Below are 27,243 nucleotides of genomic sequence, written 5' to 3' on the forward strand. Positions count from 1 at the left end.
TATATAAGAATAAAGGTCCATGATCACATTATCTTAAGGTTTTGGTGTAGAAGTAGTGTCACATACCTTATATTTGTAAGACTAACGTCATATAACCATATAGACCTACAAAATTAAATTATTTCTTTTATCACTTAAGAGCCATATGGAACTACAAAATTAAATTATTTCTTTTATCACTTAGAAGCCGTGCGAGATGAAAGTTTAAATTAAATTATTTCGATAATAATGATTAAATGAATAAAATATCTAGTCAATTTGTTACCAAACCGCTTCTGATATGGAGTTAAAGTTCACCGTTTTCATGACAAATCTAATGGAATTTTAAATTTTACATAAGTTTCAGACAGGGATATGTTAGTTGAAGATATTTTAAATTGGTATACATGAATATTCTAATTTATGAATTTCAAAAATCAATTTTCCCTAATTTTAATATCTTTATGGTACAAGGTTCACTAATTCTGTATTTTTGTTTTATAAAATATTGCCGAAATAAGTGAAATGCAGTGGAAGGAAGAGAGCGAAGTTGCTACGCAATTATATGGTTGGTTTGACTAGACTCATCGTATGAACACTCCTCGTCAACAAAAGCATAGGGGGCCACTTGGGAAGAAAGAAAACAACACGCGTAGTTAAGAAGATTAATAATTTTCTACGATCCCCACAGAACACTCTTCCCCGTACTTCATTCTCCACAGTCAAAATCATCCAAAAAAATCCTCCTTTCTGCAAATGGCTGAGGCTTTGCTCGGAGTTGTAATTCAAAACTTGCAGTCTTTTGGCCAAGACCAACTTGCAACGTTTTGGGGTGTTGACCAACAGACTCAAAAGCTTTCCAGCAATCTCACTGCAATCCGTGCTCTCCTCAAAGATGCTGAGAGAAAACAAATAACAAGTCATGCTGTGAAAGATTGGCTGCAGAAACTCACAGATGCAGCATATGTGCTGGATGATATCTTAGATGAATGTTCAATTCACTCCACAAAAGTGAATTTTGATGATGGACATACTTCATGCTTATCCCATCTCCATCCTAAGGACATTCTCTTTCGTTTCAATATTGGCAAGAGGATGAAAGACATCACCCAAAGATTTCATGACATTCACGAAGAAAGGAGCATGTTTAATTTAGAACCCGGTGTCACAGAGGTGCAAACAATCGATGATAATTGGCGCAAAACTAGTTCTGACATTACAGAACCTATAGTCTATGGCAGAGACCAGGATCGAGAGAAAATTTTGAAGTTTCTTTTGGAAGATGCTAGTGACAGTGAAGACCTCTCCATCTATCCCATAGTTGGCATGGGTGGACTTGGCAAAACAACACTTGCCAAGCAGGTCTTCAATGATGACAGGGTATGCAAACATTTTGACTTGACAATTTGGGTTTGTGTTTCTGATGATTTCAACACTAAGGCAATACTACAATCCATCATAGAATGTATCACTGGACAAAATCCCAATCTCAATAGCTTAGAAGCAATGCGGAAAAAGGTTGAAGAAGCATTGCACAACAAGAGGTATTTACTTGTTCTTGATGATGTGTGGAATGAAGATCAAGAGAAATGGAAGGAGTTGAAGGGGAAGTTGCAGTGTGCAAGGGGAGCCAAAGGAGCTACCATTTTGGTCACTTCTCGACTTGAGGAAGTTGTCTCCATCATGGGAACGCATTCTGCTTACCGTTTGACAGCGTTATCAGAAGATGACAGTTGGTCATTGTTCAAACACCATGCGTTTGGACCAAACAGAGAAGAAAGGGAAGAGCTCGTGACAATCGGCAAAGAGATAATGAGGAAATGCGTTGGTTCGCCACTTGCAATCAAAACCCTGGCTAGCTGTTTGCGTGATGAAAGTGAGGTAAGCCAATGGGAGAATGTAAAGAAAAGCGAAATTTGGAATATACGAGAAGAAAGTAGTTCTGTGACAGGTGATGAAAATTCTATTATGCGTGTTTTGAAATTGAGCTATTCTAATTTGAAGTCGTCTGTGAAGAGATGTTTTTCTTTTTGTGCAATATTCCCCAAAGATTGGGAGATAAAAAAGGAAGAAGTAATTCATCTCTGGATGGCCAATGGATTTATTAAATGCGAAGGAGATGTAGAAGTGGAGGATGTTGGAAATAAAGTGTGGAAAAAATTATATAGTAGATCCTTTTTTCAAGAAGCAAAGTATGATGAATTTGGTATGATCACAACTTTCAAGATGCATGATCTATTTCATGATCTTGCCCAATCTATTATGGGCGAGGAATGTGTGGTTATTGTGAAAGGAAGGTTGACTCCATTGTCAACTAGAGTTCACTATTCAAGCTTGTTCAATTCTGGTGTTTCTTTTGATGTGTTTGATTTCAGGCAAAGATTTATGACTGTTTTGAAGAAAGTTGAATCTATGCGTACTTTTCTTGATATTGGTGGTATTGGCCCGGTGCCAACAAACCATTGTCTCCAAGCATTGCAAACAAGCTCTTCTTTGTTGTCCCCACTCAAGGATTTAACACATTTGAGATACTTGAGTTTGAGTTGCAATTCCGAAGCAAGCTTAAATAACTCAATTTGTCACTTGCCAAAATTGCAAATATTGAAACTGCAACATCTGAGACATCTTTATGGACTACCCAAAGACTTGACACAATTACAGGATCTAAGACATATTGTGATTATTGAATGTCCTTCAATAGTAGAAATGCCTCCCAAAATTAGCAAGTTAAGGCATCTAAGAACACTGAGCATTTTTGTTGTGGGTTCAAAACCAGGATGTGGGTTAGCGGAGTTGCATAGTTTAAAGCTTGGAGGCACACTGAGAATTAGAGGCCTTGAAAACGTCTCCAACGAATGGGATGCTAAAGAAGCAAATTTGAAGAGCAAGAAGGATTTGAATCGCCTGCACTTGTCATGGGATGGTAGTGCTAATTCAAAAGGTAATAATGTTAGTGCAGAGATAATATTGGAAGCCTTGGAGCCTCCCTCAACTCTGAAGAGTTTTGGGATGAATGGATATGAAGGAAGACGGTTATCAAATTGGATGAGAAGTGTTGTAGTTCTGAAAGACTTGGTGGAAGTTAAGCTCTTCAACTGTGACAACTGTGAGGAGCTTCCTCCACTGGGTAAACTGCCACACTTGAAAAGGCTAGTGGTGAGTGGAATGAGAAATGTGAAGTGGATAGATGGTGAGACCTATGACGGCGTGGAGGAGAAGGCATTTCCATCATTGGAGAAATTGAGTGTGGAGAATTTACCAAATTTGGAGAGGTTGTTGAGGGATGAAGGAGTAGAGATGCTCCCTCGTCTTTCCCAATTAACAATTTTTGGCGTCTCCAACCTTAAATTTCCACGTCTTCCATATGTTGAGATACTTCTTGCTAGAAGCATTGACGAAGTGACTATGGAAGGGGTTGTGGGGAATATGACTTGTCTAAAGACCTTGGACATTCAAATCATTAACGGAGCGGTGGTATTACCCGACCAACTCAGTGGGTTGGATGCACTACAGGACCTACGCGTTGGTTATTGGAATGATTTGGAGTACTTCCCACAACATGTGTTGGAAGGTCTAACTTCTCTTCGAACTTTGTCTATTAGTTACTGTCATAAATTAAAATCCTTATCTGAAGGTGTTGGACATTTGGCTCGTCTTGAGAGTTTGTCTATCCTCTATTGTCCAGAGTTGATGGATCTACCAAGCAATATGAGCCAACTAACTGCCCTTTGGAAGGTCTCAATCGCGGGTAGCTCCACATTACCGTATGGCTTACAACGTGCCCCCTCCCTACGAACTTTGAATATAACATTTTGCAAATGTACTTCATTGCCGGATTGGCTGGGAGACATCACTTCTCTTCAACAATTAAGCATTGACTATTGTATGGAGTTGAGGTCACTGCCGAGTAGCATTCAACGCCTCACCAACTTGTCTCATTTAAGTATACGCGATTGTTCTCATCTGGAGAAGCGGTGCAAGAGGGAAACAGGAGAGGATTGGCAATACATAAACCACATTCCAAAAATAGAACTACATTTGACGTGGAAACCGACGTTTTGTGATGAATTAAAGAGTGTTTTTCGTACTTCTTTCCGTAATGTTTCACTCTGTCCTTGAAAATATTGTGTACCCTTTTGCGCGGTGTATATATTGAATATAAACAAGGTTTGAGTATCTCTAGATTTATGGTTGATGTTTGGCACGTACAATACCAAGTTCTAGTTTCATACAATGTATCTTAGGATTATGCTTGGTCACTAATGTTTGTGTCTAGATAAAGTAGTAAAAGGAAATCAGTTTTTTATGTGCAATTTCTAGGGGATATAATGTCTGATATAAAATCTTTTCTATTCTTTCTTTAAGCTCTCCTTTTATTCTTCATCTCAAGATTTTACTGAAGTCCTTGTTGCTGATTTGGACTGCATGCGTGATGTTATCAATAAGCTTAGCAGTGATTTTAATAAGATCAATCCTCTGGTATGCATCATTCTTTTGATTTTTCTGTGCTTTTCTTCTCCATGTAGTCATTGATGCTACATTCCAAAGTGATTTCAGTCATTTAGATCTTGAATTTGTTTAAGATCTAATATTGTTTACTAAATTGCTTTTGAGAGTGCAAGTGGTAGAGAGATTTGTGTTTGTTTATTTAACATGTATACAATTTTATTTTGAACTGTTTATTTAACATGTATAAAAAATGATTTTGAAAAAATTGGTTACTACCACTAGTGTGGAAAATCATTAATTTGATTCAAAATAACTATGTACGCCTAAGTTTGGATTCAATTGTTTGTGTTATGCAATTCTGCAATAGTCTATCTACTACCTGCAAACTGCAAGATATAATTTGAGAAACAGAGCACACCAATAAGAAATGGTTAGCTAGTTTGTTTTGTATAGTCACGGTGAAAAATTTCTTTATGAAAATCTTTGAATCTTTATGAAAAATCTTATGAAATTACTCATTTATGAAAATCTTGAATCTTGATGAAAATATTTTAATGTTAAACTATTAACTTCTAAAACTTTCTTGCGAAAATTATTTGATAATGGGCATAATTATTTCGTTTACTTTATTTAGTTGCTAATCTTTTACCGTGACGTATGGTTGGTTGCTTACCAACTGGTAATGGGCATGTTTCCTCCAATGACAACATGCTAGTGAATATGATTTTAATTATGATTATAGTATTTTTATTTATGCATCCAAGGAACTCACTTCTTTTTTCAGTCTTCTAATTTGGCTAGCTCCTCAGTATATAAATCAACACCCGAATCTTATATCTCAGTTCAAATCTCACATTGGCTAAAATTTTACATTTGTCAATTTTTTCTTTGAATATTAAGAAAATTTTCTTAATATAATAAAGTTGAAAAATAATGGTAAGAAATTGAATAAGATTCATATTACTTTTCATTTATTTTAAAGTCAAAGATTTATATTTACCGGTTTATCACTTCGTATAAGGAGACCTTATAGCATCGCACAAGTTTGTAGTGAAGGTTATCATATCAATCATTCATTTACATTACAGCTGTGTATTTATTTCTGTTTGGAATTATATTAATTGAGAGATTATGGTTCTATATATATATATGTATGACATTGAGTCTTACAAATATAAGATATTTGACACCATTTTTACACCAAAATCTCAAGACAAGGGTGTTATTGGTCTTTATTCTTATATAGTGTTTAACTTTGTCTATTATATTCAATGTGAGATTTTGACTCACACTTATCACCTCACACACACTCTTCTTCTCAATTATTTTGCATAAAACCAGCACAATAAAGAAAATTAAATCAGTTTCAAATCCCTACAAAAAATATTTCTAAACAAATTCTTCTTCACTCTCATCTACATCTCTTCTCCAACCTTTCCTTCATTCCAACTCTTGTTTCTTCCTATGGCCGAGGCTTTACTGGAGATTGTTGACAATTTGGGATCTTTAGTTCAAGATCAACTTGCAACTTATTGGGATGTTGATGAACAGACTCAGAAGCTTTCCAGCAATCTCAAAGCAATTCGTGCTGTCCTTAGAGACGCTGAGAGAAAGCAAATAACAAGTCATGTTGTGAAGGATTGGCTGCAGAAACTCACAGATGCAGCATATGTGCTTGATGACATATGTTCAATTCAATCTAGAAAGGTGCACTCTGATGGTGAACAAAGTTCATGCTTGGAAAGAGGATGAAAAACATCACCCAGAGATTTCACGACATTCATGAAGAAAGGCTCACATTTGAATTGCGTGTGGGTGTCGCAGAGAAGCAAGAAGATGTTAACGATTGGCGCCAAACTAGCTCTGTCATTACCGAACCCATATTCTGTGGCAGAGACCAGGATCGGGAGAAAATTCTGAAGTGTCTGTTGGAAGATGCTAGTAACAGTGAAGAACTCAACATCTATCCCATAGTTGGTATGGGTGGACTTGGCAAAACAACTCTAGCCAAGCACGTCTTCAATGATCACGAGATAAGTAAACATTTTGACTTGAGAATCTGGATCTGCGTTTCAGATGATTTCAATGTGAAGAGAATACTGCAATCCATTATAGAATGTAGCATTGGTAAAAATCCCAACCTCGGTGATTTAGAAGCAAGGCGAAAAAGGGTTGAAGAAGCATTGCAAAGCAAGAGGTATCTACTTGTTCTTGATGATGTGTGGATTTGAAGACCGAGAGAAGTGGAGGGAGTTGAAGGGGATTTTGGAGTGTGCGAGGGGAGCAAAAGGAGTTACCATTTTGGTCACCACTCGACTTCAGGAAGTTGCCACCGTCATGGGGACATATCCTGCTTGCTGTTTGACAGCATTGTCAGAAGACGATAGTTGGTCATTGTTCAAACATCACGCGTTTGGACCAAACAGAGAAGAAAGAGAGCTTGTGGCAATTGGCAGAGAGATAGTGCGGAAATGCGTGGGGTCGCCACTTGCAATCAAAACACTGGGTAGCTGTTTGTATGATGAGAGTGAGGTAAGACAATGGGAAAATATAAAGGAAAGTGAGATTTGGGATATTCAGAATGAAAGTAGTTTTTTAATAGATGAGGAAAATTCTATTATGCGTGTTTTGAAATTGAGCTATTCTAATTTGGAGTCCTCTCTAAGGAGATGCTTTTCTTTTTGTGCAATATTCCCCAAAGATTTTGAGATAGGAAAAGAAGAACTAATTCATCTCTGGATGGCTAATGGATTTATTAAAAGTGAAGGAAACGTAGAAGTGGAGCATGTTGGAAATAAAGTGTGGAAAAAATTATATCGTAGATCATTTTTTCAAGAAGCAAAGTATGATGAGTTTGGCATGATCACAAGTTTCAAGATGCATGATCTATTTCATGATCTTGCTCAATCTATTGTGGGTGAGGAATGTGTGGTCATTGTGAAAGCGAGGTCGACTCCGTTGTCAAGTAAAGTTCACTATTCAAGCTTCTTAAATTTTGATTTATCTGATGATGTGACTGCTTTCAAGTAAGGATTGATGACTGCTTTGAAGAAAGTTGAATCCTTGCGGACTTTTGTTGATCTTGATTTTAGTTATACTGGTCCGGTGCCATCAAACCATTGTCTCGGAGCATTGTGCACAATACCTTCTATGTTGTCCCCATTCAAGAATTTAGCACATTTGAGATATTTGAGTTTGAGTGATAGTTGGAAAGAAAGGTTAAATAACTTATTTTATTTGAGTTTGAGTGATAGTTTGAAAGCAAGCTTAAATCACTTAATTTGTCACTTGCCAAAATTGCAAATATTGAAACTGCAACATTTGAGAAATCTTTATGGACTACCCAAAGACTTGACACAATTACAGGATCTAAGACATATTGTGATTAATGGATGTCCTGCAATAGTAAAAATGCCTCCCAAAATTAGCAAGTTAAGGCATCTAAGAACACTGAGCCTTTTTGTTGTAGGTTCAAAGTCAGGGTGTGGGTTAACAGAGTTGCACAGCTTAAAGCTAGGAGGCACGCTGAGAATCAAAGGCCTTGATAACGTTCCTAATGAATGGGATGCTAAACAAGCAAATTTGATTGGTAAGAAGGACTTGAATATCCTGCATTTGTCATGGGATGGTAATGTTAATTCAGGAGATAGTAATGTTAGTGTAGAGAGAGTACTGGAAGCCCTGCAACCTCCCTCAACTCTGAAGAGTTTTAGAATGAATGGGTGGGAGAGATGACTTCTCTTCTAGTAAGTTACAAAATACCTAAGCTAGATTATTTGTCCAGAATGTATTCTTTTAAGCATAATTTCAATTTTAATCAATACGTAAAATTTGTCATCATACTGAACAAGGAAAAATATCTTTCTATATTATCACTTCTCATGTAAATCAATCTTTTGATATAATCCACTTGAACATTTGGGAACCTTATAAGATTCAAACCATCAATCATCAAAGATATTTTCTTACCATCTATCAGATATATTTGGATGTTTTTGCTGAAACATAAATTTGAAATAGAAAATTGTTTGAGAGAATATTACATAGCATAATTGAAAGGAAATTTAACAAGAATAAAGTTATCAGAAATGATAATGGAACTGATTTATTGTTACATTCATTTTATTAGGAACAAAGTACTCTCCATCAAACCTCATGTGTTGAACTCCTAAAAAAGTAGAAAAGTAAAAAGAAGACATAAAACTATTTTTACATTGTTAAAGTCATATACATTTTCGGAGAAATTTACAGAAAATATTTTGGAGAGTGAAAGTTGGTGATTTGTTGAACCAAGTACCTACTCAAATTTTGGGGTCATAATCACCATTTCAAACTCTTTATGATGAAGTTCTTGTCATTTCACACCTGAAGATTTTTATTTTCTTGTGTTATCGTTCTACTATGTCTTCCGATATGAATAAATTTGATCTTTTTGTTGGATACAAATCTCGTACAGAGGATAATTAGTCTACAATTTGAATGTAAAACAATTTAATCAACTAAATTGAGAATACAAGATAAACTAAATTGTTACGACACTCCAAGCATCGAAGGTTTGTCGGATAAATGCATAAAGCAATGACAAAGATCCATGAACAAACTTGAACTTATTACTCGAGAGTAAAGAAGCAAGGAAGACACTTCTCATATGTAAAGATTTTTTTCTTCCAGATGAATGTAATAAAAACTAAGTAGGTTTGACATTGGATCTTGTGGTAGATGAAGATTTTCACCAACATTATTATCTGAACCTGATATTCCTCGTACCATGAAAAATGAAATTTGTAAAGCTCTCAAGCTCTGGTACCATACGAATGAAGTCATAAGAGACACACAAGGAAAATTAAGTAAGGTTCTTCACTCTTCAATTGATTAAAGAAAATGTATCAACAATGTTGATTCTTCAAGACTAAACATCCAAAATAACATACACGTAAGTGGAGAATTATCATTGATCACCAATCAACCGAGGGAAACATAATCATAATATGTGCTGGCTTCACACATTAAGTGCAACGTCCTAAATTGAATAGCATAAATAGACATGAATTCTGTTCAATTGATAAAATTCACCCCACAACGTCGTGTGGAAATGGAAAAAGTTGTGAAATTTGAGCACAAATGAAAGAGAGAGTGGACTTGTTGGTGGAGTGCAAAGGAAGGAAGGATGAGAGGAAGTTGCTATGTAATTTATATGGTTGGTTTGACTTGACTCTTCATATGAACACTCTTCCTCAACAAAGCAAAGAGGGGCCACTTTGGAAGGAAGAAAACAACTTTGCGCTATATTTCTTGCCATGGCCACCAATTGTCAATTTAAATAAATGAGGTGTAGTTAATGAAAACTGATCATTCTACTATCACCACAAAATCCTTCCAATGAAATTCTGATCCAGTCACTATTAACACTTTTCCCTGTATTCCCTTCTCCACAGCTAGAATCATCCAAAAAAACCTCTTCTTTCTGCAAATGGCTGAGGCTTTGTTGGGAATTGTGATTCAAAACTTGCAATCTTTTGGCCAAGACCAACTTGCAACGTTTTGGGGTGTTGACAAACAGACTTTAAAGCTTTCAAGCAATCTCAGTGCAATTCGTGCTGTCCTCAGAGATGCGGAGAGAAAGCAAATAACAAGCCATGCTGTGAAGGATTGGCTGCAGAAACTCACAGATGCAGCGTATGTGCTTGATGATATCTTGGATGAATGTTCGATTCACTTCACAAAGATGCACTCTGATGATGGACATACTTCATGCCTATCCCGTCTCCATCCCAGTGACATTCTCTTTCGTTTCAATATTGGCAAGAGGATGGAAGACATCACCCAAAGATTTCATGACATTCATGAAGAAAAGAGCAAGTTTAATTTAGAACCTGGTGTCACAGAGGTGGTGCAAACAGTGGATGACGATTGGCGCCAAACTAGCTCTGACATTACAGAACCTGTAGTTTATGGAAGAGACCACGATCGTGAGCAAATTGTGAAGTTTCTTCTGGAAGATGCTAGTAACAGTGAAGACCTCTCTATCTATCCCATAGTTGGTATGGGTGGACTTGGAAAAACAACATTAGCCAAGCAGGTTTTCAATGATCACAGGGTATGCAAACATTTTGACTTGGCAATTTGGGTTTGTGTTTCTGATGATTTCAACACCAAGACAATACTACAATCCATCATAGAATGTATCACCGGAAAAAATCCCAATCTCAATAGCTTAGAAGCAATGCGGAAAAAGGTTGAAGAAGTGTTGCATGGTATGAGGTATTTACTTGTTCTTGATGATGTGTGGAATGAAGATCAAGAGAAATGGGAGCAGTTGAAGGGAAAGTTGCAGTGCGCAAGGGCAGCAAAAGGAGCTACCGTTTTGGTCACTACTCGACTCGAGGAAGTTGCTTCCACCATGCAGACGCAACCTGCTTACCATTTAAAAAAATTATCAGAAGACGACAGTTGGTCGTTGTTCAAATACCTTGCTTTTGGACCAAACAGAGAAGAAATAGAAGAGCTCGTGGCAATTGGCAAAGAGATAGTGAGAAAATGCATTGGGTTGCCACTTGCAATCAAAACACTGGGAAGTCTTTTGCGTGATGAAAGTGAGGTAAGACAATGGGAAAATGTAAAACAGAGTGAGATTTGGGATATTAGTTCTATGACAGATGGGGAAAATTCTATTATGCGTGTCTTGAAACTGAGTTATTCTAATTTGGAGTTGTCTATGAGGAGATGTTTTTCTTTTTGTGCAATTTTCCCCAAAGATTTTCATATAAACAAGGAACAAATAATTCATCTCTGGATGGCTAATGGATTTATTAAATGCGAAGGACATGTAGAAGTGGAAGATGTCGGAGATAAAGTGTGGAAAAAATTATACCGTAGATCATTTTTTGAAGAGGCAAAGTCCGATGAGTTTGGTATAATTAGAAGTTTCAAGATGCATGATCTATTTCATGATCTTGCCCAGTCTATTATGGGTGAAGAATGTATGGTTATTGAAAAAGGAAGCTGGACTCCGTTGTCAACTAGAGTTCACTATTTAGCAAATTTTAATAAGTATGTTGATATGCCTGCTTCCATGCAATTCATGACTGCTTTCAAGAAAGTTGAATCCCTGCGAACTTTTCTTAATTTTGGTACTATGGGTCAGTTGCCATCAAACAATTGTCTACGAGCATTATGCACAACATCTTCTCTGTTTTCTCGACTGAATGATGTAAGACATTTGAGATACTTGAGTTTGAGTTGGAGCTCAGTTGCAATCTTGGATAATACAATTTGTCAATTGCCAAAATTGCAAACATTGAAATTGGAATATTACCCTCAAATCTCTGAGTTGCCTAAAGACTTGACACAATTACAGGATCTGAGGCATATTGTGATTAATTATTGTGCTTTACTACAAGAGATGCCTGCAAATATTGGCAAGTTAAGGCATCTAAGAACACTGAGCTTTTTCAGTGTGGGTTCAAAGCCAGGGTGTGGTTTAGCAGAGTTACATAGCTTAAATATGGGAGGCGAGCTGAGTATTAGAGGCCTTAAGAACGTCTCTAGTGAATGGGATGCTAAACAAGCAAACTTGATTGATAAGAAGGACTTAAATATCCTACACTTGTCATGGGATGGTGATGCTAATTCAGAAGGTAGTAATGTTAGTGAAGAAATAGTACTGGAAGCCGTACAACCTCCTTCAACTCTGAAGAGTTTTGGGATCAATGGATATCAGGGAAGGCAGTTATCGAGTTGGATGAGAAATACTGCAGTTTTGAGAGACTTGGTGAATGTTACACTCTTCAATTGTGACAACTGTGAGGAGCTTCCCCCACTTGGGAAACTTCCATACTTGAAAAGCCTATACGTGAGTGGAATGAAAAATGTGAAGTGCATTGATGGTGAGTCATATGATGGTGGGGAGGATAAGGCATTTCTGTCGTTGGAGAAATTGAATGTGGAGAATTTACCAAATTTGGAGAGGTTGTTGAGGGATGAAGGAGTAGAGATGCTCCCTTGTCTTTCCCGATTAACAATTAATGGCGTCTTCAACCTTAAAATCCCACATCTTCCTTCTGCCAAGGAACTTGATGCTTCAAGAATTGATGAAGCGGCTTCCTTCATTGAAGGGGTTGGAGAGAATATGGCATGTCTAAAGACCCTGAAGATTTCATCGATTAAAGGAGTAAAGACACTCCTGACCAACTCGGCATGCTCGATGCATTAGAGTACCTTGACATTAGATATTGGTATGATTTGGAGTATTTCCCAGAACATGTGTTGGAAGGTCTAACTTCTCTTTGAACTTTGGAGATTCGTCACTGTAAGAAATTAAAATCCTTGTCTGAAGGTGTTAGACATTTGGCATGTCTTCAGAGTTTGATGATCTGGTGTTGTCCAGAGCTGGTGGCTCTACCAAACAATATGAGCCAACTAACTGCCCTTCGACACGTGTCAATCCTGTATTGTTCCACATTACCAGATGGCTTACAACGTGCCCCCTCCCTACGAACTTTGAATATAACATTTTGCAAATGTACTTCATTGCCGGATTGGCTGGGAGACATCACTTCTCTTCAACAATTAAGCATTGACTATTGTATGGAGTTGAGGTCACTGCCGAGTAGCATTCAACGCCTCACCAACTTGTCTCATTTAAGTATACGCGACTGTCCTCATCTGTAGAAGCGGTGCAAGAGGGAAACAGGAGAGGATTGGCAATACATAAACCACATTCCAAAAATAGAACTACATTTCCCGAAGAAATAGGAGAAGAAACCGACTTTTTGTGGTAAGTTCAAGAGTACTATGTTTACTTGTCTCCCTAATATGTCAGTCTGTCCTTGAAAAGTTGTGTAGCCTTTTATCTGCTATAGTTCTGTATGTGCCTCAAATTGGTATAAAATTTGATTTTGAATTTGTTTAAGATCAAATATTGTTTACTGAATTGCTTTTGAAAGTGTAAGTGTTAGAGAGATCTGTGATTGTTTACTTAACATGTATACAGTTTTATTTTGAATTGTTTATTTAACATGTAAAAGTGTTGGGAATAGTCCAAGTGTGAGTCAAAAAGTCCCACATTGGATAGAAAAGACAAAGTTAAACACTATATAAGAATAAAGACCCATAACAACATTGCCTTAAGGTTTTGGTGTAAAAGTGGTGTCTAAGGTCTTATATGTGTAAGACTAATGTCATATAACCATATAGAACCACAATCTCTCAATGACTATAACCATAACCTATATGAAATATATATAATCTATCAGTGGTATCAGAACCATAACCCATATCATATATGAAAAAATATAACATATCAAGTGGTATCAGAACCATAACCCATATCATATATGAAAAAATATAACCTATCAAAAAGAATTAGTTTGAAAATATTGTTTGCTAGCACTAGTGTGGAAACTCATTAATTTGATTCATAATAGCTGTGTAGGCTTAAGTTAGATTCAATTGTTTGTGTTTGCAGAAGATATTTGCAGTTTGATAAATGGTTTCGGTGGTAGTTGTAGTTTTAAAACCATGTAAAGATGCAATGTATATTTCTTCTGCCACTTTCACATCCTATAAATAAAAGATTCCTCTATTGTATTCTTTATATTTGAAATTTATGAAATAAGCTTTCTTTTTGTCTGATTGAGTTTCTTGGAAATTCGATTCTATTAGTTAGAACCATAATGCGTTATTTATTTGCTATGGCCACAAATGTGTTTGTTAAAATTTTAAAATTTATGTCAAAGTAATAAAAGAACATTAGCATTGAACGAGACTGGCAAAAAAAAAATTATTCAACAATAGAAATACACACAATAGGAATTACCTGTAGTCAATAAATAAATTTAGTTGAACTAGAAATTTATTGACAGATCTGAACCATTGTGCAAAGGGAATCAACTTTGTTGTGCTTGGAAACAAATCATTCTTTTACTGTGACGTATGGTCATGTTTCCTATAATGACAACATGCTAGTGGATATTATTTTAAGTATGATTATAGTACTTTTATGGTTAAAATTCTCCGTAAATTCTCGTATTCATTCGAAAATTTCAATTGGTTTCCCATATTTTGTTAAAAGAAATTAAAAAAAATATATAAAAAAAAACTACAAACCGATAAGTAACATGTATTTAATATTTGAAACTTAAACTTGAACAAATCATATTAATGTGAGTTAGTTTAATTTAATTTTTTAATTATATGACTTATGTTATTCTTAACATTCGCAATAAATAACTACATTTATTTGTAAAGTATGATAAAAATAATATATATGTTATGAAGTCTTTTTAAATATTGATAACTTTCACTTTTTGACAGCAATTTATATAAATACGTACTTTATTTTGAACTGTTATGTAAGCTATATTTTTTTTTTCTCATTGCCAGCTTAAAGATCCATCATTAAGGAGTATCATCTGGAGGGGAAGTAAGAAAAGGGATAGAATGTTACATTGCTTGGAAGATTGATTTGGGATCTTTTGAACTCTGCTAATCGGTTATGGGTTTCCTTCATGAATTCAATATACTTTGGGAATGACAACTTCTTTATTCTTGAGCTGCAAGAAGAAGGGATTCCATCATCAAGCTGTCGAAACCTTTTTGAAGATGTTCTTCTTTTTCTAGTCTATTTTTTTCACAATACGAATGACATTTTTTATATTTTTAAATCTCCTCGGATAACCTGCAAAATAAAATGTACATTGCTTCTATAATTATTATACTCGTTATATTCCAAACACCCAGCATAAGTTAGTTAAAGTACATATAAAATTCTTTCACACCAAATTATTATTCACTCGTTGCCTCTCTTCTCCATAATCAATCATCACAAACCTTTCCTTCAATCAAGCGCTCTTTCCTCCCAATGGCCGAAGCTTTGTTGGGCTTTGTGATTGAAAATTTGGGATCTTTTGTTCAAGACCAACTTGGACCTTACTGGGGTGTTGAACAACAAACTCAGAAGCTTTCCAACAATCTCACCGCAATTCGTGCTGTTCTCAGAGATGCTGAGAGAAAGCAAACAACAAGTCATGCAGTGAAGGATTGGCTGCAGAAACTCACAGATGCAGCATATGTGCTTGATGATATCTTGGATGAATGTTCAATTCACTCCACAAAGGTGCATTCTGATAGACATACTTCGTGCCTATCCCGTCTCCATCCTAAGGACATTGTCTTTCGTTTCAATATTGGCAAGAGGATGAAAGACATCACACAAAGATTTCACGACATTAATGAAGAGAAGAGCAGGTTTAATTTAGAACATGGTGTCACACAGGTGCAAACAGTGGATGATGATTGGCGCCAAACTACCTCTGACATTACAGAGCCTGTAGTCTATGGCAGAGACCAGGATCGAGAGCAAATTGTGAAGTTTCTTGTAGAAGATGCTAGTAACAGAGAAGACCTCTCCATCTATCCCATAGTTGCTATGGGTGGGCTTGGCAAAACAACACTTGCCAAGCAGGTCTTCAATGATGACAGGGTATGCAAACATTTTGATTTGACAATTTGGGTGTGTGTTTCTGATGATTTCAACACTAAGACAATACTACAATCCATGATAGAATGTATCACTGGACAAAATCCAAATCTCAATACCTTAGAAGCATTGCGGAAAAGGGTTGAAGAAGTGTTGCATGGCAAGAGGTATTTACTTGTTCTTGATGATGTGTGGAATGAAGACCAAGAGAAATGGAAGCAGTTGAAGGGGAAGTTGCAATGTGCAAGGGCAGCAAAAGGCGCTACCATTTTGATCACCACTCGACTCGAGGAAGTTGCCTCCACCATGCAAACGCATCCTGCCTACCACTTGAAAGAATTGTCAGGAGACGACAGTTGGTCATTGTTTAAACACCATGCGTTTGGACCAAACCGAGAAGAAATGGAAGAGCTCGTGGCAATTGGCAAAGAGATAGTGAGAAAATGCATTGGTTTGCCCCTTGCCATAAAAACTCTGGGAAGCCTCTTGCGTGATCAAAGTGAGGTAAGACAATGGAAAAATGTAAAAGAAAGTGAGTTTTGGGATATACGAGAGGAAAGTAATTCTATGACAAGTAAGGAAAATTCTATTATGCGTGTTTTGAAACTTAGCTATTCTAATCTGGAGTTGTCTCCTAGGAGATGCTTTTCCTTTTGTGCAATTTTCCCAAAAGATTTTGAAATAGACAAGGAAGAATTGATTCATCTCTGGATGGCTAATGGATTTATTGAATGTGAAGGAAACATAGAAGTGGAGGATGTTGGAAATAAGGTGTGGAATAAATTATATCGTAGATCATTTTTTCAAGAGGCAAAGTGTGACGAGTTCGGTATAATCACATGTTTCAAGATGCATGATCTATTTCATGATCTTGCCCGATCTATTATGGGTGAAGAATGTGTGGCTTTTGGGGAAGGAAGGTTGACTCCGTTGTCAAGCAGAGTTCACTATTCAACCTTGTTATCTGATGTGTCTTTTCAAGGATTCATGACTGCTTTCAAGAAAGCTGAATCCCTGCGGACTTTTCTTGATTTGCGGACTTCTTTTGCAATTGAAAATTTTGGTCCGGTGCCATCAAACCATTCTCTCCGAGCATTGTGTACAAAATCTTCTTTGTTGTCCCCACTCAAGGATTTAACACATTTGAGATACTTGAGTTTGAGTTGTTGTTACAAAGCAAGCTTAAATAACTCAATTTGTCAAATGCCGAAATTGCAAATTTTGAAACTGCAACATTTCGTCTTTCTTCGTGGGCTGCCCAAAGACTTGACACAATTACAAGATCTAAGACATATTGTGATGGATGATTGCAGTTCAGTAGTAAAGACACCTCCCAAAATTAGCAAGTTAAGGCATCTAAGAACACTAAGCATTTTCGTGGTGGGTTCAAAGCCAGGGTGTGGGTTAGATGAGTTGCATGCCTTAAAACTGGGAGGCGCGCTGAGGATCAGAGGCCTTAAGAACGTCCCCAGTGAATGGGATGCTAAGCAAGCAAATCTGATTGGTAAGAAGGAGTTGAATATCCTGCACTTGTCATGGGATGGTAGTGCTAATTCAAAAAGTAGTAATGTTAGTGTGGAGAGAGTACTGGAAGCCCTGGAACCTCCGTCAACTCTGAAGAGTTTTCAGATGAATGGATATGAGGGAAAACAGCTATCCAGTTGGATGAGAAGTTCCATAGTTTTGAGAGACTTGGTGAAAGTTAAGCTCTGGAACTGTGGAAACTGTGAGGAGCTTCCCCCATTTGGTAAACTACCACACCTGAAAAGGCTAGAAGTGAGTGGAATGAAAAACGTGAAGTGCATAGACGGTGAGACGTATGACGATGCGGAGGAGAAGGCATTTCCATCGTTGGAGGAATTGATTCTGAAGAATTTACCAAATTTGGAGAGGTTGTTGAGGGATGAAAGAGTAGAGATGGTACCTCATCTTTTCCAACTAAGGATTCAGAGGGTCTCCAACCTTAAATGTCCACGTCTTCCTTCTGTTGAAGAACTTGATGCTCGAGAGATTGACGAAGCGGCTTCCTTCATGGAAGTTGTGGGGAATACGGCTTGTCTAAAGACCTTGAGCATTGAATACATTAAAGGAGTGGTGGTATTACCCGAACAATTTAGCGGGTTGGGTGCACTACAGGATCTAAACATTGCATATTGGTATGATGTGGAGTATTTCCCAGAACATGTCTTGGAGGGTCTAACTTCTCTTCGAATCTTACGTATTTATAGGTGTGAGAAATTAAAATCCTTGTCTGAAGGTGTTCGACATTTGGCTCGTCTTGAGAGTTTGTCTATCAGCAATTGTCCAGAGTTGGTGGGTCTACCAAACAATATGAGCCAACTAACTGCCCTTCGAGACGTGGCAATCCAGTATTGCTCCACATTACCAGATGGCTTACAACGTGTCCCCTCCCTACGTTCTTTGTATATATTCTATTGCAACTCTATTTCATTGCCGGACTGGGTGGGAGATATATCTACTTTTGAAGAATTAAGCATCGAGTCTTGTAAGGAGTTGAGGTCACTGCCTAGCAGCATTCAACGCCTCACCAACTTGTCTTCTTTAAAAATACGCCGATGTCCTCATCTGGAGAAGCGGTGCAAGAGGGAAACAGGAGAGGATTGGCAATACATAAACCACATTCCAAATATAGAACTATTTGCATGATGAAACCGACTTTTTATGGTAAGTTCAATAGTGTTGTGCTTACTTCTCTCCCTAGTGTGTCAGTCTGTCCTTGAAAATTGTGTAGCCTTTTTCGGAGTGTGTATATTGAATAATAAAACAAGGTTTCAGTATTCCCCTCTTTTATGCTTGATGTTTGGCACTATTGTACCAAGTTCTGATTCCATACAATGTATCTTTAAGTCTCAGCTTAGTGAGTAATGTTTGTGCTCAGATAAAGTAGTAAAAGGATATCCATTTTTTTATATGCAATTTCTAGGTGATATAATGCCTGCTATAAAATCATTTGTATTCTATCTTTAACCTCTCTTTTTCTCCTCTCCTCAGGATTTTAATGAAGCTCTTGTTGTTGCTGATATGGATTGCATGCGTGACGCTATGAATAAGCTTGGCAGTGATTCAAAGGTATGCATCATTCTTATAATTTTTCTGTGCTTTTGCTCTCTATGTAGTCATTGGTGGTACCTTTCAATTTTTTTATCTGCTATTGCGTTGCATGTGCCTCAAATTGGTACAAAATTTTTATTTTGAATTTGTTTAAGATCAAACATTGTTTACTGAATTGCTTTTGAAAGTGTAAGTGGCAGAGAGATTTGTGATTGTTTACTTAACATTTATACAGTTTTATTTTGTTTATGCATCTCAGGGACCTCACTTCTTTTTAAGTCTTCTAATTTGGCTAGCTCCTCAGTAAATAAATCAACACCCAAATCTTATTTTCAGGTGAATCGGGTCACATTTGTTCAAATAAATTTGTATTTGTTTCTTTACAACATTTGACTCTTCGTTTTTTCTCACACAAGTGCAAAATAGAAATGTTGTTCTAGCTCACTCCAAATCTCATTTTGGCTAAACTTTTATATTTATCAATTTTTCTTTGAATGTGACTTTTGTTTTCAAATTTACTACATTGCTCACTTGTTTTCTTGTATAACATTTCTTTCCTACAGGAGGTTATAACTTCGAAGATGATTACTTTGGTAGATGAGGTGGATCACTTGTATTTTCTCACAGAATCTCCTTCAACACAAAATCCTAAATTTTAGTCAAATGATTTTTTTTTTCTGAACAATGAAATCCTCTATTTCTATTGGTGCTTTGTAACATTTTAAGTTTGGACACATTTCTACTTATACAAGGACTATGTTTCCTGGATTGTATTCTTTTATTTATAATTGTAACTTCAATCACATATGTAAAATTTGTCATTTCTCTTATTCTACTAAGCCAAGAAAAAAAACTGTCCATGTCATCACTTCCCATGTATATCAATATTTTCACTTAATCCACTTGGACAGCTAAGGATCTTATAAGATGCAAACCATCAATCATCAGTGATATTTTCTTACCATAGTAGATAATTATATTAGATGTTTTTGTTGAAGCGCAAATTTGAATTAGAAAACTGTTTGAGAAATTTTATTAGCATATTTGAAAGGCAATTTGACAAGAAAATTAAAGTTATCAGAAATGATAATGAAACTAATTTATTGTCGCATTCATGTTATTAAGGAACAAGGTATTCTACATCAAACCTGGTGTATCAGAAATGATAACACTAAATTGTTACGACACACCAAGCATCGAAGGTTTGTTGGATCAAATGCATAAAGGAATGACAAAGACCCATTAACAAACTTGAACTTGTTAGAGTAAAGAATGCATAAAGGTTTTTCTATGTAGTCTCTACTAATTAAAAATCTTTATGATACGATATTGAATTTTAAATTCTCATAGAGTACTAAGGTAATACTACCAAGCATTAATATAGTACATTGTATTATCTCTGGTAAGGAATTCCAATTCATGTATGAGTCGCAGATTATATGCTTTCCGTAAGATTTAAAACTTCCATTTCTTCACATGAATTCACTAGATATTACACAACAACAACAAAAAAGGTGGATATTCGAGAGGTACCTGATACAATTGACGCCATGTAAAGAATAGTATCTATATGAAAATTTTCTATATCATTAACTTAACAAAATCAGATTATTGAGTTACCGATTTTCCATCTCATAAATATGAAATCAACTGATTCTTTACTTAAATTATGGAATGAATCAATGTTCTGTCGAGGGTGGCTCTGAAGTCGTTCCCTTAGCTTCTGCTTCTGGATTTACGATTCTAGCCACCCACCCCACCACTGCACTGGTTCCAGAGTTTGTCATCTTGAACCTTTGTTGGATGAATGCCATAGCTTTTTCTGGCATATCAAAACCTTCTCTTTGTCAACTCCATACTCGGTCGTTTCTTTGCGACATATCCATCGCATGCCCTTGCCAACAGTAGCAATGGCATCCACAAAATAAGAGGACTCTCGAATGAGAGCATGGCCACCAGGTCTTAAAATTCGGTCCATCTCCAACAAAACATACTTCATTTCACATCTGTCAATGTAACAACTATTGTCAGAAACATATTCAACAATCCAAGTTTAGAGTGATAAATGGAGACAAATCAAGTGGTGTATTTGTCCACTTACAACTACACATAGATCTATTATAGAACAACAGTCAGCAAGTTCAAATATATAAGATTAAGGGAGCAAAAATAATTTTTTTTCAGATACTTATAATAATTTTAACAAAATCAGAGGTGCATCTGCACACCCTGGTGTACACGCAGGTCTGCCACTAGTTAGTCATGTTTGCGTTGCTAATGAGAGTAAACAAGTTCACATATTCACCTGTGGTTTTCTGCAGTGAAGTATCCATCAAGATGAAGGAGGTCATAGGTTCGAGGATAGGTTGAAAAAGCCTCACACCTACCAAATAGTAAAATTCAAATAAATATCATACCATAGGAAAGGACACACATACATCCATAAATAATAACCTCATGGTTGATGATGAGAGGTTCAAAATTACCAGTCATGCAAGGTTCCAATAAGGCCACGATCATAAACCACAGGGAGTGTGTTGAGACCATAAGATGAGACCACATTCATGACCCACAGAGGATCATTGATCAAGGCTGCAGCAAAAGCTCCATACACTGTATTCATGTCCATAACATTCCTTATTTTATCAGTGCCAAGCTCAGGCAGCAGCTTCTTGTAGTGCTGAATGCGTTTTTTCCACTTGCCATCGTCATGGTTGAAAGTACTAATACTAGCACTAGTGCTAGCACCATGAGCAACTGCGATTCTTTCCGGGGTAGCATGCAACCGTTCAGGCCATTTAGGCATGTATGTGAGAACAGATTTCTTGTGTTTTGGATCTGGAACCACAAAACAAGGACGAAGTGGAGTGTACCACGCTGAATCTGGATCAATGCTGTCATCACACTTTGGTGGGTAGTTCCCTTTAGGAAGCTTATCATAGCAACTGTTGTCTTTAGCCTTCTGCCATACAGCAATGTCCTCCTTTTTATTGTACAATTTAAAGCACATTGATGTCAGTAAATTCTGCAGCTTATTATAATCTGATTTTTGCTCCTCAGCGGTTGTGTTCCATCCGCGCCACCTGTGCTCGTAGTTCACAGGTGGACCAGACAAAACCCAAAATCCTCCGGGACGAAGGATACGGTGTATTTCCATGAGATAAATACCACCTGAAAGCATATGAGAAAAAATTAGAGTGAACTTAGATAAACTTGAATTGAATTGAATGCCTGAGTTTATGTAAAATATTAGCTAGAGTGTGAGGGCCATTTTGCATATCATATCATACATGATCATTGATCACCAATCCACCGAGGAAAACATAATCATTATATGTGGTGGCTTCACATTAATTAAGGGCAAAGTACTACTAAATTGAATAGCATAAATAGGAATGAATTCTGTTTGATTGATAAAATTCAATTTGCACAGAAGAATTACCGAATTCCGTCCATGGGATAAGGCATCTAGAGCAATGAGCCATATCAAAGGAGTTTGAGGGGAAAGGAAGTCTCTGTGTAGAAATGACACCAAGAATAGCTGGGATACCACGCTCTAGAGCAAACTGAACTTGAGCTTCATGGTTATCTCTTGGAGCAAGAGAAACTGTTAGAATCCCTCGATCCAACAAATCACCACCCCAGCTAGCAACCTACAATAAATCAGAGTTAAGTAGATTAATTGATGCACTACCTTTTTATCACATTGAAGTTTGTAATTGAAATTAAATAGAATTAGTGTATTTGATGCTTAAGAAAGAATCTTGAGAATTTTTATTTTGCATTGCCATTAGCTAAACGAAATAAACAGAAGAAAAAGAGTGTATGAGTAAACTCACCCCACAACCAGTGTCAATGGCAGTTCTCACTGTCCCATCTTTCATTTCTGGGATTAGATCTTGCATCATATCAACATATTCACCAACACCATTGGGAAACATAGTACCCCCACCAGGAAACAAGAATTTCTCCCCTTCCTTGATCAACCAATGCTGGTTAGACTTCTGCTTGTTGATCCAGTCATAGGGCACATTCCTGACATTAATGTAACAGAAAAGTTGAAGTGGATTACATTCATGACACTTAACTCATTTCAACCTTTTGCTATTTAAACTCATAAAGCATATAACATTATACCTGTACCAACACTCATCTCTGCTCTTTGGCCATCTGATTGGCGGCTTGTATCCATCTGGTGGAGGAACCAAGCATTCTTTCCTCTCAAAAATCGGAGGGCAATGTCGTTCTAACAAAGTAAGCCGGTACAGGCCATATTTTCTCCATCTCTGCAAAATTATGCATGCTCAATCAACAATGAAAATTCTTCTGCAAATCCTAAAGCATCAGCAAATGAATACCATTTAATACCTTTGGATCTGTGCATGGGGTGTAGTCTTGATAGTCCAAGCCACATTCAGGGAAAGTGATGGTTCTCATCAGCAGAGAACCTGAGGTTTGCATAGGAGTATCAAGGGCCTTCTGAATGGTTTTGACCACAACCCCATCCTTTCCAGAACAAAAGATTCCTCCCAGATAGAAAGAAAGGCCACATAGAGCAATTAAGGTGACTACAAATGTCAGAGTCCGGTTCTTGTTTGGGAGGTTGATCGGTTTTCCATCTTTATGCTTCATGTTCCAACAAATATTCCACTATCTGCAAAAATACAACACACAAAATTTCAGTGCAATGCAGCTTTGCCATTTTCTCCACCTACACATACATGCATTTTGTTTATACTTTCAATTACAAAACAGTGTCAGAATCAGAAATCGTCATTCTTCAATCACCAATGATTGAATAAAAAAAAAAGGAAGCCTGTAACTTAAAAAAGCCACTCTAACCACCACCCCTTACAATAAAGAAACACCATCTCAAAAATTACCCTCTAAGAAGTTACACCATCTAACTCGAGAAGCCAAAGAAGGAAAGGCCACTACTATTCAGATCAACCACCACATGATCCAAAAATCCACTCACCATGACAGATCCAATTTTGGAAAAGAAAAAAGAAAAAAAATGGCAAAGAGAAAAAGGAGATTGATGATTAATTCCAGCTGGTCAATACTCCTCACACAGTCACCAAGCATTAAAACGACAAGGGGCAAAAAGTCATGGAGTGGAAATATACGAAATCTGATACTGCTACCGACACTAGTTGCTTTCCATTTCGTGTCGCATTGCCTTTAAGATGTCACATGACTCTGGGACCCAGCAATAATCGTTTCCAACGTTCCTTGCGAGAACCATTCCACACAAACGGGGGCATAAGGAAACGCTGGATCTCACACCATACTGTGTCATATTCTCCTCTACGTAAGAGATAAGCCAATCTCAAAATTTACCTCACACGTAAGAAAAGATCTATCGTGCATGTGTCAGTGATTCCCGATCCACTGTGTTCTGTCTCAAGGTACATCCACCAATGGCTATGCAAGTAGTGTGACCAGCCACAAAATTACAAAGACAGGACAACCCCATGACAGAAACAAGGTCTGATGATTTCCCAGTTCGAAAACAAGAAAAGAAAAATATCATTTTGAAAAGAAAAAAAAAAATCTTTTTCAACAATCTAAGAACTGAGTGTACATAATAATAACTCACTGACAAAGCCCGTAAATTTAACTTAACTAATGATTATCTTAGAAATACATTTGTATCAAGCACTGCAAAAAACTCTTTTTTTTCATGGTCCTGCTTGCTTCAGTTCAAGTAGGATTGCGTGGTGTGAAAGATTATGTCATCTCTTACAAAACAAAAAAAAAAAAGAGAAAAACTTATCCTACTGAACAAACCCGATTAAGTATATCACATCCATCACGGCAATTATTAAATTTAATGATAAAATGAGAAGAGGAGAAAACCCACCCCAGTCACCAGAACAAGCGTTCAGTACGTTCAAAGATGGCAAATAGAGACTTGAGAAGAAGAAAAACATAGAGAACAAAGCTTGTTTGTATTATTCAACAATCCAAGAGATCTAGATTTGGAAGAAGGAAAGAAAAAGAGAAAAGAGAGAAAGCAGAAAAAACAAGGAAAGAAAGAGAAAAGTAGAATGAATGGGGGTGTACCGTTTTACTCTGTTCTGGCAGACCCTGGATTCTGGTTGACAGAATGTGAAGACGCAAAAGGGTGTTACCTAAAACAGTGGCATGGAATGTGAAGGTGGGTGAGAGAAGAAGAGGATGTGAAGGGCTAAGGTTGAAGGTACCAACCAAAGAGTCAGATTTGGATGTGAAATTGAACTAAACATAGATCAACCATTTATATAACTATTTGTTGGCCATGTGCCTCACTCTCTCCTCTGTTTCTTCCACTTTCTTCTTTCCTTCCCCCATCTAATCTAATAATTAATAATTAATACTCAGAAACATGAAAAAACCAAAGTTACCATCAAATAAAGGTTAATGTTTTTGTTAGTACTGCTTTGAATGTAATTATTAATTGCATAACAATAACAAGTCCGTGTTGACCATGAGACCGCAAATCCAGTGACACCAAAGAGATATCTTACGTTAGTAGAAAATTTTGGTGCCCTTGGTATAATCAGTAAATCATGCGTTTTCGGAAAGTTTCACGCTCTTTTTCCTGCAACATCGTTTTCGGAACAGAAAAAAAAAAATCTAACTTTCTTAAACTTACAATGAATGTTTTACTGAGATAAAATATCGTGTTGTTTTTATTAAATTATTTGATATAGTAAATAATAATATTTCTGATCAAAGCAGTGCATTACCTTTCATTTTCAGAAAAACTTTTATAACTAATTTTAAGGATTTTATAATAAATAAATTAAACCCGTTTTAGTTATTACTAAGAATTATAATTTAAAAAATTATGACTTTCAAATATTAAAAAATATCCATCAAACAACCCTTAATTTCATCCAATGGTTCAAAGTGAGTAACTCTATACAGATCTTGTGTGCAAAATGAAATAAATTCATTCTAAGTCATTTCATGGGGATTGAATGGTAAATAATTTTGCAGCTTAATCTGCCCAAGCTACAGTATTCAATCTTTTTCTCTCTTTTTTTCAAATTATGGTATTCTTGAAAACCTAAACTTTTTTTTTTAACGAATATTCATTCATATAAAAAATTAAATATCTGATTACTTATTTAAAAAATTAAATTAAATTATTTATCAAGCATGTAATAATATCATTAAAGCAACTTTCCATCTAAATTTGTTATAACGATTTTCTATTTATAGTTTTATCTTAAATGTTACGATAACGGATATAACAAATCAATTTTTATTATATTAATCCGTTTATTATTGTACAAAATTAATGTGAAAACTTTTTACTAGTAGTAATAAAAAGCTAGTATTTTATTACATGAAATACTTTTATTCAATTTCATTAGATCAATTTTGTGTGAATTTAATAGAAAAAAAATAATGTTTTATCATCATACATTTTGGTTAAAAAAAAATCATCTAATTAAGAATTGTCTGTGGATTATTTTTATAAGTATTATAAAATTGTCATATAAATTCATTTATGATTTAATGAAAGTGTTAAATACAAATTGATATACTTAGTAATATTTACGTATAATTGGCTTAGTAATAAATAACATTTGAAGAATATAAGAATAAGAAATGTAAACATTTATAGAGCCACCTCCATAGTGGTTTTCTTGGTGTTGGCAAATAAAAAACCATAACTCTCTTCATTCATCGACTATGACTGATGTCTCACTTACCTTCTGCAGTGTGGAAAACTTTATGATGAGATGGTGATTTGTACGACATTTATTTTCAATGTTCTTCTTTAGCAAGAAGAATATGTTTATAATTTAAAAACAAAAAAAAAAACTATTATATAGAATTGGAGTTAATTATATTGACCATGTGTATAATTTCAATACTAATGTAGGGTTATTATGTATATAAGATACAATTCAAGATGTGATTAGTTATTACTATTATAATTTCAATCTTAAATTTTTAAATGGAAAAATAAATGTATATTGCAATTCATTTGATAAACCTTAATAAATGATTTTTTTAAGTATATTCTACAAAGAAAAAACAAACTGAAAATATATTTCTAATAGTGTAAAATACGTTAATTTTAATTTTGGTATTGTAAAAAATATGTTTTTATTCCTATAAATTTTGAAATCATTTTTTATTTTTTATTTTATAAAAATGAAGTAGTTTTAGTTTTAGTTGAATTTGGATTCTATGCGATTTGTTTTTTAATATTCATTTGTTATGCTTTCAAATATATTAAAAATAATATTTTGAAACATATT

At 35.9% G+C, this 27,243-nt stretch overlaps 1 protein-coding gene and 4 pseudogenes across 3 annotated transcripts; 4 read left to right on the forward strand and 1 right to left on the reverse strand.

Moving 5' to 3' along the window:
- The first annotated feature begins 669 nt into the window (after positions 1–669).
- On the forward strand, positions 670–4,292 carry LOC146888500 (putative disease resistance protein RGA4 pseudogene; annotated as a pseudogene).
- Positions 4,293–5,694: 1,402 nt separating this feature from the next.
- On the forward strand, positions 5,695–8,353 carry LOC146888501 (putative disease resistance protein RGA4 pseudogene; annotated as a pseudogene).
- Positions 8,354–9,496: 1,143 nt separating this feature from the next.
- Positions 9,497–13,188, forward strand: LOC114174600 (putative disease resistance protein RGA4 pseudogene; annotated as a pseudogene).
- Positions 13,189–14,812: 1,624 nt separating this feature from the next.
- LOC114174695 (putative disease resistance protein RGA4 pseudogene) lies at positions 14,813–19,809 on the forward strand (annotated as a pseudogene). Of its 2 annotated transcripts, XR_014993053.1 has the most exons (4): positions 14,813–18,592; positions 18,920–18,997; positions 19,239–19,315; positions 19,543–19,809. The product of XR_014993053.1 is annotated as a putative disease resistance protein RGA4 pseudogene, transcript variant X1 (transcript). The 2 variants fall into 2 exon arrangements; XR_014993054.1 differs by lacking the exon at positions 19,239–19,315.
- Positions 19,810–20,414: 605 nt separating this feature from the next.
- Positions 20,415–25,330, reverse strand: LOC114173474 (putative methyltransferase PMT20). Its single transcript, XM_028057908.2, has 8 exons — positions 25,049–25,330; positions 23,348–23,633; positions 23,117–23,265; positions 22,819–23,014; positions 22,422–22,632; positions 21,466–22,150; positions 21,285–21,362; positions 20,415–20,985 (listed from the first exon to the last, which is right to left on the reverse strand). The coding sequence occupies exons 2-8, from the start codon at positions 23,609–23,611 to the stop codon at positions 20,763–20,765; spliced, it is 1,806 nt and encodes a 601-aa protein (XP_027913709.2). The 5' UTR covers positions 23,612–23,633; positions 25,049–25,330; the 3' UTR covers positions 20,415–20,762.
- Between the last annotated feature and the right edge of the window lie 1,913 nt (positions 25,331–27,243).

This window comes from Vigna unguiculata, chromosome 2, assembly GCF_037176805.1.
Source record: "Vigna unguiculata cultivar grain cowpea cultivar isolate G323 ecotype 2 chromosome 2, ASM3717680v1, whole genome shotgun sequence".
Lineage (NCBI taxonomy): Eukaryota > Viridiplantae > Streptophyta > Magnoliopsida > Fabales > Fabaceae > Vigna > Vigna unguiculata.